Here is a 15847-nt window from a genome sequence, read left to right as displayed (position 1 = left end):
CCGAATGATCATTCACAAACCTCTATGGGGCCATGGTGACCTGCTGAATATGCTGATGATCTGATCTGCTCCAGATCAGATATGTGACCTACATAAACCCGTCATATTTGCCACTGCTTCAGATCATTTGTTTTGGTTTAGTCATGCATATTAGAGAGAGGAAAAAAAGTAAATGAACTTGCAAGGCTGAATAATGTCTTGGTCTCATAATCACAACACACATGAGAATTTTTTTCTCTCAATTTGAGTTGAGGTGTAAAATAATACAACACATGGAGGGGGTTTTTGTTAATATTTATATATTGCTATAATGTCAGCCTAGTTTAAACTGCCACATTGGTGCTCCAGATTCTTTTCATTCTAAATGTTGGAGGTCCCCCATATCTGCTGGTGTTTGAATGTTGATTTACCATTTACATCAGTGGTAAATTATGGAGTGACAGCCTAACTTTGCTTTTTCTAGGCTAATCTAAACAGGAGTTTGAGACTATCTAGTGCACCTACTTTTTGAATCAGCTTGTTTATCTCGTATCTCAAACTTTAAAGCCACATACAACAGTAATTTACAGTATTTTACATAAATTCATTGCAAATAAACAGTAGTTAGTGTTTTGTCTTTATAACTGGAACTTAATATCAGTGACGTATGTTGGCTCTTCTTTCTTTAACAATAGCAAGAGAAAATCTCATTTATTTCTGGAAGAGTGGGACCAAGATAATAAAGAAAATAATAATAAATGTAATAATAAATGTAATAAAGAAAATACCTGTTTATGCTCAAACTCATTGGCCACAGGACTAAGGGCCACCCTTGCATGTAGGTTATCAAGCTTCTGTGAAATCTTGCTTAACAGAAACTCCCATGCATGGGGGCCACTCAGAGTCCCTTGAGACCATTGCACAGTGCATCAGTTTTCAGTCTTTCTCAACAAAGAATAACCCAAATTTTAGAAAACTTTCAAAGGCTATATCAAGCAGACTGTTCACAGTTACCATCATCTATAAAGCAAAATTTTCCACTTCCCTTTATCATTACTTTGCCTTCCCTCCCTCATGTTTTTTCTGTTCCCTCACTCATACACATGGGAATTGCCAAGGCCTGGGACTGTGTGTTTTGTTGTGTTTTATTGCTGTCATGTCATAGATAACTTTTTGATATTCTTTGAACTGCCAGTAGCTTAGAGACCACCCAAGAGAGTGGCTGCCTTGGGACACACAGGCTGGGCTCTTGTTGCCAGTTCTGCTTGGAAGCAGGATTAACCTCCTGCCACAGGTCATCTGGTTTGATTATTGAACATGAGCACCAGCAGATGAAATAATAGCTGCCAGCTTGTCAGACTGAAGGCCATTCTACTAGGTGTGCATGAAGAAGCACAAGGAAAGATGTGTAAAATGCATTTTGCGATTGCATACAAACATCGGCCATTGTCTGGCTCTTTGTTCATACTCAGCAATCATCCACCGATTGCTGTACACAATTCTTGTCATATCGAATTGAGGTTAACGAAGCATCCAGGAACCCACACCAGGAATTTGGTCCAACCTTGTTCATACATTTAACAGAAGCTGGTTCTTCCCAGCTGTTGCTGGGAATTCCCAGCTAGGGTGTAGCAATCAAGGCCAGGAACAGATAAAGAATGTTAGGAGGAAAGTAACAGTCTTTGTCTCAGCAGGCTGGCAACAAAAATGTTCTCAGGGTGTTTCTGAAGTTCCATAACCGAAGATTTTGAGGATTTGGATATAGCCATGGAGGCAGATAGTTGTATCCCTCCAGAACTTTAGGAGAAGGAATGAAAATGCTAATCTAAAAGCCTAGCAATTTGAGAAGCAAAGCTGTATCATTTCCTGATTTGAGATGGGTATGGATGATGCCCATAATATAGGAAGAAATTTAATTTTCCTTGAAAGCATAAATAGCCACCATTAGTCTGAAATACCTCGGAGAGAATCAATGGAAGGAACTCAAGGGGGAAAGTAGTGGCAGGAGAAAAGGTACATTTATGAAGCTTGGAGAAGGAGATGTGGTAGTAGTGAAGACCCCAGAAAAAGAAGAGTTTCAAAGTCTGGATAAATGGTAAAAAACTATATGGGATGCATTAAGCAAGGAAAAACATGCAAGACTCAGATGACAATTGGGTATGGAGATCTAGAGAAGAGTGGAAATCAGAAATGTGTAAGCCTAAATATCAGGAAAAAGTGACAGTGTTGTTCATGGTAGATGAATGTTTTTGACAGGACTTCAGATCAAGAGCTTGATTTTGACCACTTTGAGGTGCTGTCTTAGACTTCCACGAGCTTGCACAGAAGATGCACTCTAGTTTTAATTCGGACAGAAGGGAAAATGACTCAGAGAATGGCAAGGAGAAAGGCATTACAACAACAGAAGAACCAGGGGGAAGGAGAACCAAGGCAAAAATTGTCAGAGGCAAAGATATCAGCAAGATGGAAAGGAGCGAGAGAGAGGCCACTGGGCACTTGGCCAGAGAGCTGAGACTGGGTCCAAGGGCAACTGGATCAAAGGAAATGGAGGATGGGGGCAGAGAGGCTGATAAGGTGGAACCAATGAGCATCATTTTTGTGAGCTGAATGGTAGAGAGAGAAGGGGAGGCAGGTAGGGTTAAGGATAGGGTTAATGGTTTTTAAGACCTCCTAATGAAAGCTTAAGCACTGAACTCTGACTTGTATGCAAGTAGAGCTTATCTAAACCACTCAATTAAGTAAAAATGGATTAAAGGTTTCAGGAACTGATTGTACAGATGAAGGAGAGAGATAACAGGTCATTTATGCAAAGAGGAAACAAGAGAAAGCTCAAAATAGGTTCTTGGGAAACTATAGCATTTTTCTTACTGTTCTCTTACTATTCTTGTGTGGAATATATGCTGTCCTATATTTCAGCTGTTTAAAAAAAAAGAAAAAACAATATATAGTAGGATTTAATTTCTTTCCAGCCAAAGAACCAAATTTTTGATCAAGAAAGTTAAAATGCCTAGGAGATGTGTGTGCAGGGGTAAGTTTTGAGTTTCTCCATGACCAATAATGACAGCTGTATTTCTGATATCTTCTCCAAATGGGGCAGAGAGAAGACAAGACATATATTTCTTGGATTTGAATAAATTGGGCAGTGTAGCTGGCATGTACCTGACAATGAACATTTCAAGATGATCAGACTGGATTTTTCTAAGCTTCTATGAAGCAGAAAGTGCTGAGAATGGAGGCTAGTGAAGCTGTATTCTGTTGAACTTAAAGTAATCATAGAGAGGAAAAGTTTTTAATAATTATTCAGATTCTGTCAAAGGCGGTTTCTGCCAGACAGCTGCTCCTGCAGGCTCTGATGGTCCTCAGATTTGCTGGAGGTGGCAAGAGCTGGAAGCATTTGATGCTTTTCAGAGCTGAGACTGTGTCCTGTGTCTGTCAGAGCTGGATTGTGGTGCTTATGGCAGGGACAGGCTCTGGACTCTCCCACTGGCACTGACCAGCAGAAGGGAGCACATTCCATCCCAGGGAGCACCAGATGTTTCTGGATACATCTGGCAAAACATCTTGTGAAGTGTAGGGAGTCCATGCTATTCCCATTGAGCAGACGCCTAGCTGAGCAATAAAGGCATTTCTTGTGAAACAGGGTGTATAGGCCTTGGTTTTACTAGCCCAGTGTGGCTTTTTAACCTGTTACATCTGCAGGCAGCTGAGCTTATTCTTTTAATTGCAGTGGTAGTCAGCACCCTCAGGCACCACACACTGGTGGTGACTGAGACAATGTGTGCCCCTGAGGCCCCCAAGGGAAGATGAGCCAGGACTCATCTGCAGGGGAGCAGCTCTTTGCCTCCCTCTCAGGAATTACATTTTTCTGTTGCAGTTCCACACACTGAGCCACAACCAGGGTGTGATTTCTATGTGAGATTTTGGGGATCTCATGGGTGTATCTGTCACATGCAAGAGATGCTTCAGGTTCACTGACTTTAATCCCATTATTTTCATCCCATGTGTTTGAGAAATATCACATACATATATATAAAAATCACACACATATATATATATATAAATCACAGTGGACTATATAATTATGAGTTTGTATGCTTTCCAAAATCAGAAATATTGATTTAGTCTGTTTTAAGGAGTGAAGAGAAATCTTATTCCTGAAATAAGTCTGACTAGTGCATTTAGACACTTCATCACTTTTCCACAGAAAAGAGTCATTTGAAGCTCCCAGGTGGATCAATATGTAGCCCACATAGTTAATGTTAATACATTGTTATAAACTGTAAGATGCATTTACTGAGTTTTAATTTCATAAAATCATATAGTCATTTAGGTTGCAAGGAACCTTGGGAAAGTCCATAGTTCAACCTGACGCATAAAGCAGAATTAGCACCAAGTTTAACAAGGTTGTTCAGTGCTTTGTCTTGTTCAGTACTGAAAATCTCTTTGAAGAGACATATCACATTTTCACTGGGAAATCACACCAGTGCTTAAATACACTCAGTGGAATAACTTCTTCCTTATATCCAGTCAGAAAATAGTCTCTTCCAATTCACAACCAGACACCTTCATCTGCTGGGTAACTTTCCTTGGTACAGGCAGGTTGCTGTTAGGTGCCCCAGAGTTGCCCCTGGCCTGATGCAGCTGCTTGTTCTCCTGGAACTGTAGGGGCCATCCCTGTACATGGAAGAGGCTGCCCTGGAAGACCTGCCAGCTTCATTTGGCTCTTCACAAGTGCTTTCCATTGCACCCAGCTCAGCCAAAGACCTGTGGTGGATGCTGGATTTAATGACATTAATTTGAGAGGTTTTTTCTGTTTGGTTGTTTTTTGTCGTTTGTTTGGGTTTTATGTTTTCTGTCTATTTGTTTTGTTGGTGTATTTTAAATCAAAAGTTGAATTGGGAAAAAAACATTGTGAGGAACGCATATCAGAGAAACATAATTTGAACATATTTAACTGGTAAATGCAAACCAGAATGTACCATTAAAAAGAATAGTCCTTTTTTTCTGTTTAGTGGTATGAGTCTATGATATTTCTTTTGATATTCTCATTTTTGCTAAGGAAAATAGACAACAATTAATTTAGCACTGGCTGAGACATTTTTATTTGGCTGTATCCTCTTTGGCCAGGTCTGTTTCCATGATTATTTCAAAGTGATCTGAGTTCTGAAACACTGAAAATGAGCCTGTTTTATCTGTGCCTTTCACTGCATTCTGCAAATCTGGAAATGTGTTTTTGATATAGAGAGAGGATCAGCTCCAAATCATAAAACTAAATAACCCTTCAGACTTTAGGGAATTCAAGCTGCCAACCAAACTTCAATTCTGAGTTTGGTAAATGTCAACACCCTTCCTTGGGCAGTGAAGCAGAGTGAAGGAAGAAGTGCTAAATAGGATGGGGAGCTGCCTTAATTACTTGAATATTTTAATTTTTTTTTCCCAGGAGTTATTTAATTCAGGAACACTTGGTTATTTCAAATCTTGTGACCCTACTAACTTTCTAAGCTGGTGCTTTGGTTTAGATGGAGAGAAGCTAAAAGACAGCGGCTGATGAAGCAACATGGATGTGATGTGACCACAAAAATGACACAAAATTGTCCCATTCTCATCCATAATTTATAAAAATCTAGAATTCTACAAATATTCTTTGAGACAGTGACTTCATCTAAAAAGAATTGACAGTTCAAATTATATTTGTGTATGGCTGCTCAATCTGGTTTGGAATTATGGGTTTATTTATCAACATTAATTGTATTAAATTACCTGCAGTAAGATATAAGCCCTTTGAGAAAAACCAATTCGTGTCCTGCTGGCTTTAGCAGTGTTCAGACAGACTTTGCTTTAAAGTAGCATAAAGATAAGTGTGAACACATTGTGGGTATGAACCATTTCCAGGGAGTGGTGAGAAGGGGCAGTGTTTGGTCTGGAAGGGGAATTTTGCTGCCAGACATCCCAGGTGAAGAGCAGAGCCCCAGGCAGAGTGTGACACTGTGAAACAGGGGCTGGGTCAGGTGCAGAGGGGATTGGGAACCCGTGGGGACAGGGGGGTGTGTGAGCCCCATCCCCAAGAAAGGGCAGAGCAGGGCAGGGCACCCAGGGAGAGAAACAGAGCAGCATCAGGACAGTGCAGGCACAGCTCTTCAGGAAACTGAGTGCCCACAAATTCACTGCCTGGAAAAGGGGACATTGATGGGACAGGGTGACTCCCTGTTTGCTACTGACACTGTAAAGCTTGTGCAGTTTATGTGGAATGAGTAACTCGATGTTTCTAACTTGGATGTGCTCTTACATACAAACAATTTCTTCTAAAATATCCTGGCTTTGTTTTGCTTTGTTGCTACAAGTAAAATCTTACAGTCTATATTTCATGCTCATCTTTACACCATGTTCAATCAGTGAACAGAAATAATCCCCAAACTACAGCATTTGGTCCTTGGTTACTAGCTGAGAAAGCTGAGGGCATGGTGTTACTGGTACAAAGACTGGAAATATGAGAAGGAAATAGCCTTTCTGATAAATTAGCCTTGCCATAGTTGTGGTTGTAAAATGGCTAAGGTGACCTGAGTAATGAATTTTTACTCAGTCTCTATCTAACAGAACGTAACCTTTCAGCAAACAATTCAGGTATTGCTAGGCAGAGATGCTGCACTGATCCAGCAATACACTCTGTGGGTGTAGCTTCATCTCACTACCTGCTTGTCACATGGTTCATATTGACAAAGGGTAGGGCACAGCCTGAATAACCCCACTGGAGCCACACTGGAGAGCCACTGTCCCAGCCTCTGCTCTTGAGCTGTGGCTGAATGTGCCAGTGTGCACCTGCCCAGCTCCGATGCCTTCTGACCACCCTTGGTGGCCAGTGCGGGCTGCTGCCATGTTATGTGGCTAGATATGCTTTTAATCCAAGACTATGATTGCTGTAATTTAACTAAGTATTTTTATTACTCCAGGCCATTTCTCGCACTGTAAAAGTCTGCAGCTTTGTGCAGATGTATATTTTCAGGGCATATGTCATACATGTTCATATGTTACTGACAGGAATTTCATCACCTCAATGTCAATTCACACTAATTGATTCCATTGAGTAGATGAGTATCTTATTTCATAATACCATGCCAAGGGTCAATTCACTCTGACAACCTGGTGCTGTGAGAACATCTTGAGGCTTATATATAAGTACATGAAGTCTTGTGCACTTATTGGTCAGAGAAGGAAACTTCCAAGGGACACTGTAGCATAAAATGACTGGCAGAGGTGAAGGCAGGCTGCAGAACGGAGTTTATGAAAAAATCATTAAATAAGATCAATAGTTACTTACCATGAAAAAAATCAATGGGCAATGCTCACTGATGTGATTCCTCTCCAACTCCTACAATTTTCATATTTAATATTGCAATTAAACCACATGGCCAAAATTCTTCACTCCTACAAAAAACACAGTTCCATGGTTTCATCATACCATGTATGACATGCCTTCTTTTCTGTCCATAACTTTCCCTTTCTCATATTTCAAAAGCTCCCTAAAATAATTATTCACTCTGGCTCCTAGCAATTCCTGTCTGAAGTACTGAACAGCAGCTGTTAGATGAGTACTGTGAATTGTGCAAGAAATTGCTCTGTGAGTGCAGAGGAAACAACGGGAGACCAATCTACCTTAAAACATAATTTGGAAACAAATTTGCATTAACCTGTAGTTAGGTGAAATAATATTTAAAGTGTTTGTCTTACTAAAGGGTATTGCTAAAGAGGAGCTGCTAAGAGCTTGGTAGTAGCTGAGCACCTTCATGTATCTCATTCTTAATTGGAAATGGCTGCATTATTGCAGGGCACACTTACAAGAACTGTGGCTTTGGAGCATTAATGTATTTCCTTGGTTTATGTTGGAAGAACAGTTTCCCAGGAGACTGTGTGCTGTCATTTGTGTGGAAGAGAGAGAGAAGCCCAGAGCCCAGCAGAGAGTGATGGGCTCCTGTTAGAAGTGGAGCTGGTTGTTGTACAGCCATTGTAAGATACTGTTTTCAGCTATTTGTAACTTTGTGCAACTGGAATAACTTATGCTGAGATTTTTTTTTCAAATTATGTATTTGGAAAAAAACTATCCTGTATTTTGGACAGGTGTGGTGTGGACATAAACAGTGAGGTGTAGGGACTTCCAGGTGAAAAGACACTGGAGCCAAAACTCTTGGACTTACATCATCATCAATTCTTCTTATTCACAATTAGCAGTAATCTGCATTTTGCCCCCACCTCTCAAGGGTGAACCCTTTTAGAAAACTGTGCCCCTACAAGTCCTATGACTTGCAGGGTGCACATTGGGGTGCTTGATTATCTAGCAGTGATTATGTAAAGCAGCTGGGGTGTCATGTGTCCTCATCACAGAGAGGAAGTGATATAAAAGGAAAGTGTTCTTCCTGACAGTTAGAAATAGTTACTAGAACTATGTACGATCTTTAATGAAATAAAAAATATTTTTATGCAGTGACAATAATGGCATCAGAAAATAGCCTAATTCAGGCTTATATTTTGTTCAAATCATGCATTTTTGATCAATAGTTATGTTCCCACTTTTTTTGTCATAAACTGGGAGACCCCAAGACTAATCTTCCCCATTGGCTCTTTAGGTTTTTTGAAAATAACAACTCTTCCTCTCTGGTCTCTCTGTCATCTTTTTTATCTTGATGTTGCTTCCTTTTCTAGCTTGAATTCTATCACACCAAGGCAGAGCTGAGAAGATAGGATTAGGCCCTTTCATTGAAATCTGCTTCCTTTTACTGAACGTGAGACAGGGAAATAACTGTAATTTGATTCATTTTCATAAAGTCTACTTCACTTGTTGGCTGAAACCAGCCAGCAGTAGGTACTTCATAACTTTCCTCAAACCTAAAACTTGATATAAGCAAAACCAGGATATTTGAACTTCCAAATATCCTGTGATAGGTATTCACCCTTTTCATCCAGCCCCTCATGGTATTTGGAGGTCAAAAAAACACATTCTCCGTGTAAGAAATTACCCAGTGTTGTCACAGCTTTGGTGCCAGCAGTCTCCTCTCTGTCAGGACAGAGCCTCTGTCAGGGTCTCTTTGCCTCAGGACAGCTTTGCAATCACGTTCAACACAAACTTGAGCAAGGCTTACCAAGGAAAAAAGAAGCAAATACTGTTCAGAACCTTTATTCAAGGAAGATAATATCTCTGTTGTAAATACACCACCATATGACTTGAACTAAGAGGTTTGTGAAAAAAGGAGCTAATATGGGCATTAAACTTGCCCTTATTTTGGTTTTCTGTTTCTTCCTCCACAAAAAAACACCCGAAGCAAGAAAAATGCAACCTTAACCATGACTTCTGTATTTTCAGGGATTAAGCATCTGAAGAGTCAGAGTGACTCAGTGTTTCCAGAAGAAGAAGAGGGACTTGGCGAGCGGGAAGAGGAGTGGGGCCACTAGCCCGCGCAGAGCCGCCCCGAGCCCGTCCCGGAGTCACCGCCCTGCCCCGGCCCCGCCGTGTCCTGCCCCGCCCGCGGCTCCCGGCAGGGCCCGGGGGGCTCTGCAGGCACTGCACACGTGTCCTGTGACCCTTCTTCCCGGAGACAAAACTGTTATTTTAAAGTCATTTTTTCTTTTATTTTCTATGACTTAGAAATGTAATTCGCAAATGTGTTAGCTCCCTGACGTCAGTACTGCCAGAGCTTAACTACTGCGTGTGAGCTGTATCTAAGGCTTGTTGTAAATAAAAGTGATTTAAAAGGTACAAAATAAATAATACATTAATTTAGACAAGATTGTCTGTTGTACAGAGGGTTTGTCTTGCTACAGAGAGATGTTCATATAAAATGATCCTTTTGGTTAAGGACAGTTTTTACCCTTGGTGGTAGAGTTACATGCAGTGATGGGGATAGAAAAAAGGTAGCGAAGCAAGCAGAGGTGACTCTGTCTAGAGAACGATGCAAAGACACTCTTCCCTGTGTTCCCTGGGTATGTGACACTGAAATACTTGCCTTGCTTTTGGTCTGAGGCTGCCTTGTCACAGCAGCCAAAACGATTTCTCTCTACACATGATCGCTGTTATCTGGAGGCATTAAAATACGTTTCAGCGTGGGAGTGAGGAGCACAGGCGTGTGCAAGGCCTGGGAGCAGGGTCCCAGCCCCAGCTGAGCCACGGGAAGTGCCACATCCCCCTTTGTCACCTGCAGACAGGACAGGTCAGAGCCTTCCTGCCCTGCGCTTGGCTCAGTCTGAGCCAGTGAGCGACAGCACTGCAAGCTGCACAAATCCACCTTGTGAAGAGTTTTGGCTGAAATCAGCATGGTTCATACCATCCTTTTTATTTTTTAGGCCATGCAAACTCTATGGCATAAAATAGAATAAGGTGGAGAAGGAAAACAATGTTTCTTCAAAGTGACACTTAAGAGATTAGTTCGATTTCTCAATCAATGGCAAATTTTAAAATGAATTTGCTGTAATTTTGTATTAACTGTTTGATACAAAAGTTTTATCCTCACTTTAACATTCCACTGATGCAAGTCTCTTTTAAAGGGTTGAGCTACCCAAACAAACAAAAAACAACAACAAAAAAATTAAATATAGGAAAACACAGAGCCTTTTGTCTATGCTTTGCATGGTGATTTCGCTTTCAATCTGAGGTCTTCCACAACGACCTGCTGAGAACAGGGTCTGTTGGCTAGTATTTCTTTATATTTAAGAGCCATTTTTTCCCTCCACCTGTATCCCTGTATCCTGTCTTCTTTGGTTCCATTTTCTGTAGAAACACTGCAGACAGGATCCATGACTCCAGTTCAGCAAGGCTGTGCAAGAAGAACTAAAGAAGGACTCTGCAATTATACAGGAGCCGCTACAGGACTTACAGGACTGACAACCTTTTATGTCCCAAACAACACAAAGAAGGAAATGACCCTTCAGACACAGTTTGAATGGCCCCAGGTCAGGTCTGGAATGGCAGCAAGAAGAGCTGGGCTCTGGTCCCAGCTTTGCCATGGCTTTGCTTTCACACAGCACCAGGCTCTTCACAAAATTGCTCGTTGCCACAGTACTCCTATGCTGTGTATCAGTCATTGGTGTTTAACCTCACACCATCTCTCCGTGTTGCTAGCTAATAAAGCACTTTGGATATTAATGGCTTTTTGCTGGTTATTAGTACCCACAGGCTACAGATGAGAACTGTCCAGGACCTGTGAGCAAATGAAAGCATGGACATGATTTACAACACTGGATACCAGGACAAGGTATTGAATATTGTGGAATCTCAGCATTTCAAAGGCAACACACAAAGCACCTGATAGGAGCTTGGAGAATTCACCACTGAACATGCTGTATCAGGTTGACAGTTGGACTTGAGTGTAATTACACTTCATAAATAATCGGGAAAAAAAAACCGCACTCAGATTTAGTTTGATCTGTGTTTGACTTGCAATGTTTATTCTCCAGGTGCAAAATCAGATAATACTTAAGTAGATATTAAGAGTCAAGATTTAAAACTCCTTTCTAAAGCATTCTAAAGTATGCTTTCTGAAGCATACTTTCCACTGAAGTCAGAGGAATTTTACTTGAGAAAAACCATAGGTTTTGGCTGAAACATACTTTGGGGAAATACGATGTGGAGTGTACAGGAAAGCTTCTATTATCCTGCTATCAATTTAATTACTGGATTTCTTGCTTGTTTTTTTTTTTTTTTTTAAGATTACTATAAATTCTGTTGACGTCTTCAAGGATTTACCCACTGTCTTCTCATAGCACCATTATTTCTCCCCTGTAATGTAAACTGAAAAATCACCATTAGTTCTTGCACTGTTGGTGTTATTTTACCAAAAGTGTAAAATCCAACACTAACTCTGAGGCAGGACTGAAGGACCTCTGAAGGAGAGGTTCTATTGCCTGTGCTTGGGCCTCCCATGGCATCCAGGGTCCAGGCAGTCAGTAAGGAAGGGACTTCCAGTTCATCTGCACTTCCTGTAACATCAAGGGTCAGGCTGGTGGTGGTTTTCACTCTTCAAAAAAAAAAACCATTTCTTTTACCCCAGAAGGTGAAGCATTGGATGGCTCTCTCCAGAGCTGGCCTGGGTAGGCTGTGGTGGTTGGGGAGGGACCCAAGCAGGGCTCGTGCAGGCTGCAGGTCTGCTTTTGTACAGCTGGCACTGTACAACAAAATGTCCTGCTTGGTGCAGGGCTCCCCTCCTCATTTCTTTCTCTTGAGAAAAGTTTTTTGTTTTTTTTTTTTTTTTTTTTCATGAGGGACCTATTCCTGCAGAAAATAAGGCATTGTCTGTCCACTAACCCTGGGGGGACAATGTAAGGGCACATTTAAAACATGCTGTCCCTCAAACTCCCCTTTCTTCCTCTCCTATTGCATCCATGTTAGTACCCAGGCCCACAGATGTTCTTTTTTTCCTTCTTTTTATTATTTTTTCTATAGCAGCTCAGTGCAAGAGTGAGCTCCAGAAAGAGCCTCAGTTGTTCTGTTGATTCCTGACATGTGCAATTACATTTAACCTTTTCATGCACAGCATTATACTTGGCAACTGAGTGGATGCTAAATGCCGTCTGCTTTGCCGTATTCTCTCCTTTATCCTCCAGTGAGGATAGCAGCACTTTGAGCAAATCTCAAGCAAGATATTTGTGCACCCTCTGCTAAACCTCAGGCTGTTTCATCAAAGTGGGCCGATGCAGTTTATACAAGTTCAGTGTCTATATTCTGCTATAGATTTTCTGTGGTTTTTATTAAATAACCTGGGGTAGTTAGGACAGAAAAAATATTTGGTATTTCTGCTAGTCCATACACACGCTTTCAATTTTGTAATGATTCATTTGCCTAGTATATACTGACCCTTAGTGGTAAACTGAGATTTTAATTGCATTTCCAAGTTTCTAAATTTTGCTTTTCTCTTTGGCCCAACTGTTCAGAAAATAGCAGGAATATTTGCTGTGCAGCAGGATAGTCTATCTATGTAAATAGCCCACAATGTCTTCAACAGACATTAACAGGCATGTGAAAATAATGATGACAGGTGTTATTAGCTCTTCTGAAGGGAGGGCTGTGGGAAGCAGGAGTGTCAAAAGGTTATTCCAAAATGCAAAACAAAAACGCTGGCATTGAGAAGCAATACTCTCCACATAATGAGAAACAAATAAGAACTCAGTATCTGGCACTAACGAACACCTCAAGCTAACTGTGGAATGAGTATTAATTAGGTTTCCAAAATAGCATCTTTCTGAAAAGCAGCTGAGGTGTAATATTGCTCCTTATTAATCAAAGCAATGGGACAATGTGAACTCTGCAAAAAATAAATGGTTTGCAGATGGCTGTGTGCATCTTTAATAATCACAGAAGAACACAAGTTACAGCTTTAAATGCCAGGGACCCTTTCTGCATCTTCTCCTTTTCAGAGAGCGATATTTGCAGTTTTCAAGGCAGTGAGGAAAGTGTGTTGGTTTCTTATTACATTTTCCCTGCAGCATAAATTCTGTTGATGTGCTTCCCTAATCATTCTAATTATACTGCCATATGTTGCTCTCATCTTTCTTTTTCTCTCCTAATGGGACATAGATTCTCTCCTTTGAATATGTCATTTGTTTATTACATTTATCAAGGGTTTTAACATTATATGGGACTTTTAATTGCTTTTTTAAACACTCAGCAGATTGAATATTAAAAACAGACATGAAGGTCAACTATAAATAATATTTAAATTGCTCATGACATTTTTATTCTCTAATTTACTGGAAATATCAACTCTGTAGTCATGGTCCTGTATCTCCTATTTACTTGAAACCACACACGTCCTCCAGAGCTACTCTGGCTGCAGCCACAATTCTGCCCTTCCCCAAACCACCTTATGCCTAGCAGAATAGGAGTCTTCCCCAGATGGGAACACTAAAATAAAGATGCATCATGCATTGTATTAAAATTTATGACCTAAATATTCTGCCATTAATTCCAGTTGTGAACTACTGCTGTACCCTAAACAATAAAGGTGAATGTTCATTTCTGACAAGTAAGAAAAATACAGTTCTCTCTCAAAGTTGAGCAGTCTCAAAGATAAGGAAGCACAATTTCAATAAAAGAATTCAAGATGGCCTAAAGTTAAGCATGTGCTTTGTACAGAGACATTAGACACTCAGAGTACCCTGCACTGCAGAAAACAAAATCAGTAAGCCAGCTGAATACAGAGAAAGCAAGAGACAACCAATTACTATCCAATTAACAAATTAATTTCTGGTATAACGACACCATCACTCTTGGCTTTCATAGAAATGCATCACAGGTGAATTTGACCCTTTGGCTCATTGAATTTTGATTGAGATAATCATATCAGGTTTTATACAAATAATTAGCCAATACTTTCATGTAACTTGATGTTTATTCATGGTATTATGATACAAGTCCCACAGTCTTTCTTGCAGGTTCAGGAGCATTGCTTGTAGGTGCACCAGCATTTGGTCCTCTGTGGTGATGAGACAGCTGTAAAACTACAGCCCAAATAAAAGTGAAGAAACTTCTATTCTGCTTAATTGTTCCATCTTAAAGCCAAGATTGCACCTACCATTTTGATTTTTACCCCCTTATTTGGCTACAACTTTGTTACTTCTGGTTTGTAATAATGTCCTATACAGGATGTTGCAAATGCATAAAATTCAACAGCTTTAAAGTTCATATACTATACAATCTGTCAGAATAGCTGATTTTGTTAAGATATTATCTGCCCAAGTTCAGCTAATGTAAAGTTCCCCAAATTTCCACTCAAAGGCCATAAGCAGAGGACTGGCCTAGGCACAAAGAAAGTATTTTGCAGCAAAGTTCATCCCAAAAGTTTTATAAGAGACTTTTTCCTATATTTTATAAGAGACTTTTTCCATTTATAACTCCATGGTTATGACTTTCTTCTTTGTTCCCAGGGGAAAACTGAGATATTCACAGTTTGATAAAACTTCTGAATGTTTGCCCTGGGACATGGAAAAGGAGTCTCTGGAGACCCATTAAATACTTAAATGACCAGGAAAGTAAAATTATTCCAGGGAAGTAGCCTAAATGTTTGCATAGTGTTTGACAGAGGACAATTTCTTTTACTCATAGCATTAAATTCAATTCCATTCATTTTTCCATACTGTTTTTCAAGGATGTGATTTTTTAAAAAAATGCTTTAAAGGGACGTACTCCCCTTTCAGACAAACTTTTTTTCTACTAAACCACTGTACACAGAAATCTCTAATCTGCTGCTGGAGAATGTTAGTCATACTTACATTTTTCCTCTTTCTCATGCAATAACTGTGAAGTCTGTTAAAAATACACATTTTAGACACTTACCACTAGTGATCTTGATTTGTTAATATGAAAGTATTTTCATCACAGTAGTGGCTTGTTTGACTTCTGGCATCTCTACTTGTGCTTGTAGCTCAGATGGCATCTGGAAAAGAGGAACTGCAAAGAATGTGGTATAAAGTAGTTGTCTTGATTTATTTTCATCATGTACCTAGTTAGGATTTGATACATGTTTGAGCCAATGGGATTCTTTCCATTCATTTTCAACCCAAGTAGAAAGGGGCCCTGGTTAATTCCATATGCACTGAACTTGGATTATAAAACTTACACCATGCCATGGAGGTATCTCTCAATGTCATACCGTTCCTGAAGAATTGTTGCTAACAAGTACAGTCCCAGTAGCTCCTTCAATTTCAACCACAGTATGATTTTTTTTTTTTTTTGTGTGTGTGTGTAAAAAATATTTTATTGGTTATGTTTTTCTTCATGTGAGGGCTATTTTAGCCATAAAGGCTAAGAAGGCAAGACTCGCTTAAAGAAATTATTTTCAAACATGCTATGAGGATGTAAGTGAGTTTGTGTGGCAAACTGGGACAGTAA

General features: G+C 40.1%; 1 protein-coding gene across 1 annotated transcript in view; it reads left to right on the top strand.

The window, feature by feature from the left end:
• PPP1R1C (protein phosphatase 1 regulatory inhibitor subunit 1C) overlaps window positions 1-9753 on the top strand; it is a 47984-nt gene extending 38231 nt beyond the window's left edge. The window contains 1 exon segment of the mRNA XM_053947881.1: window positions 9332-9753. Within this exon segment, the coding sequence (XP_053803856.1) occupies window positions 9332-9420 (89 nt within the window). The 3' untranslated portion in view covers window positions 9421-9753.
• Window positions 9754-15847: the final 6094 nt, after the last annotated feature.

This window comes from Vidua chalybeata, chromosome 7 (assembly GCF_026979565.1).
Source record: "Vidua chalybeata isolate OUT-0048 chromosome 7, bVidCha1 merged haplotype, whole genome shotgun sequence".
In the NCBI taxonomy this organism is placed as follows: Eukaryota; Metazoa; Chordata; class Aves; order Passeriformes; family Viduidae; genus Vidua; species Vidua chalybeata.
Note: the sequence above shows the minus strand (reverse complement) of the source record. Positions and strands in the feature narration are given on the sequence as shown.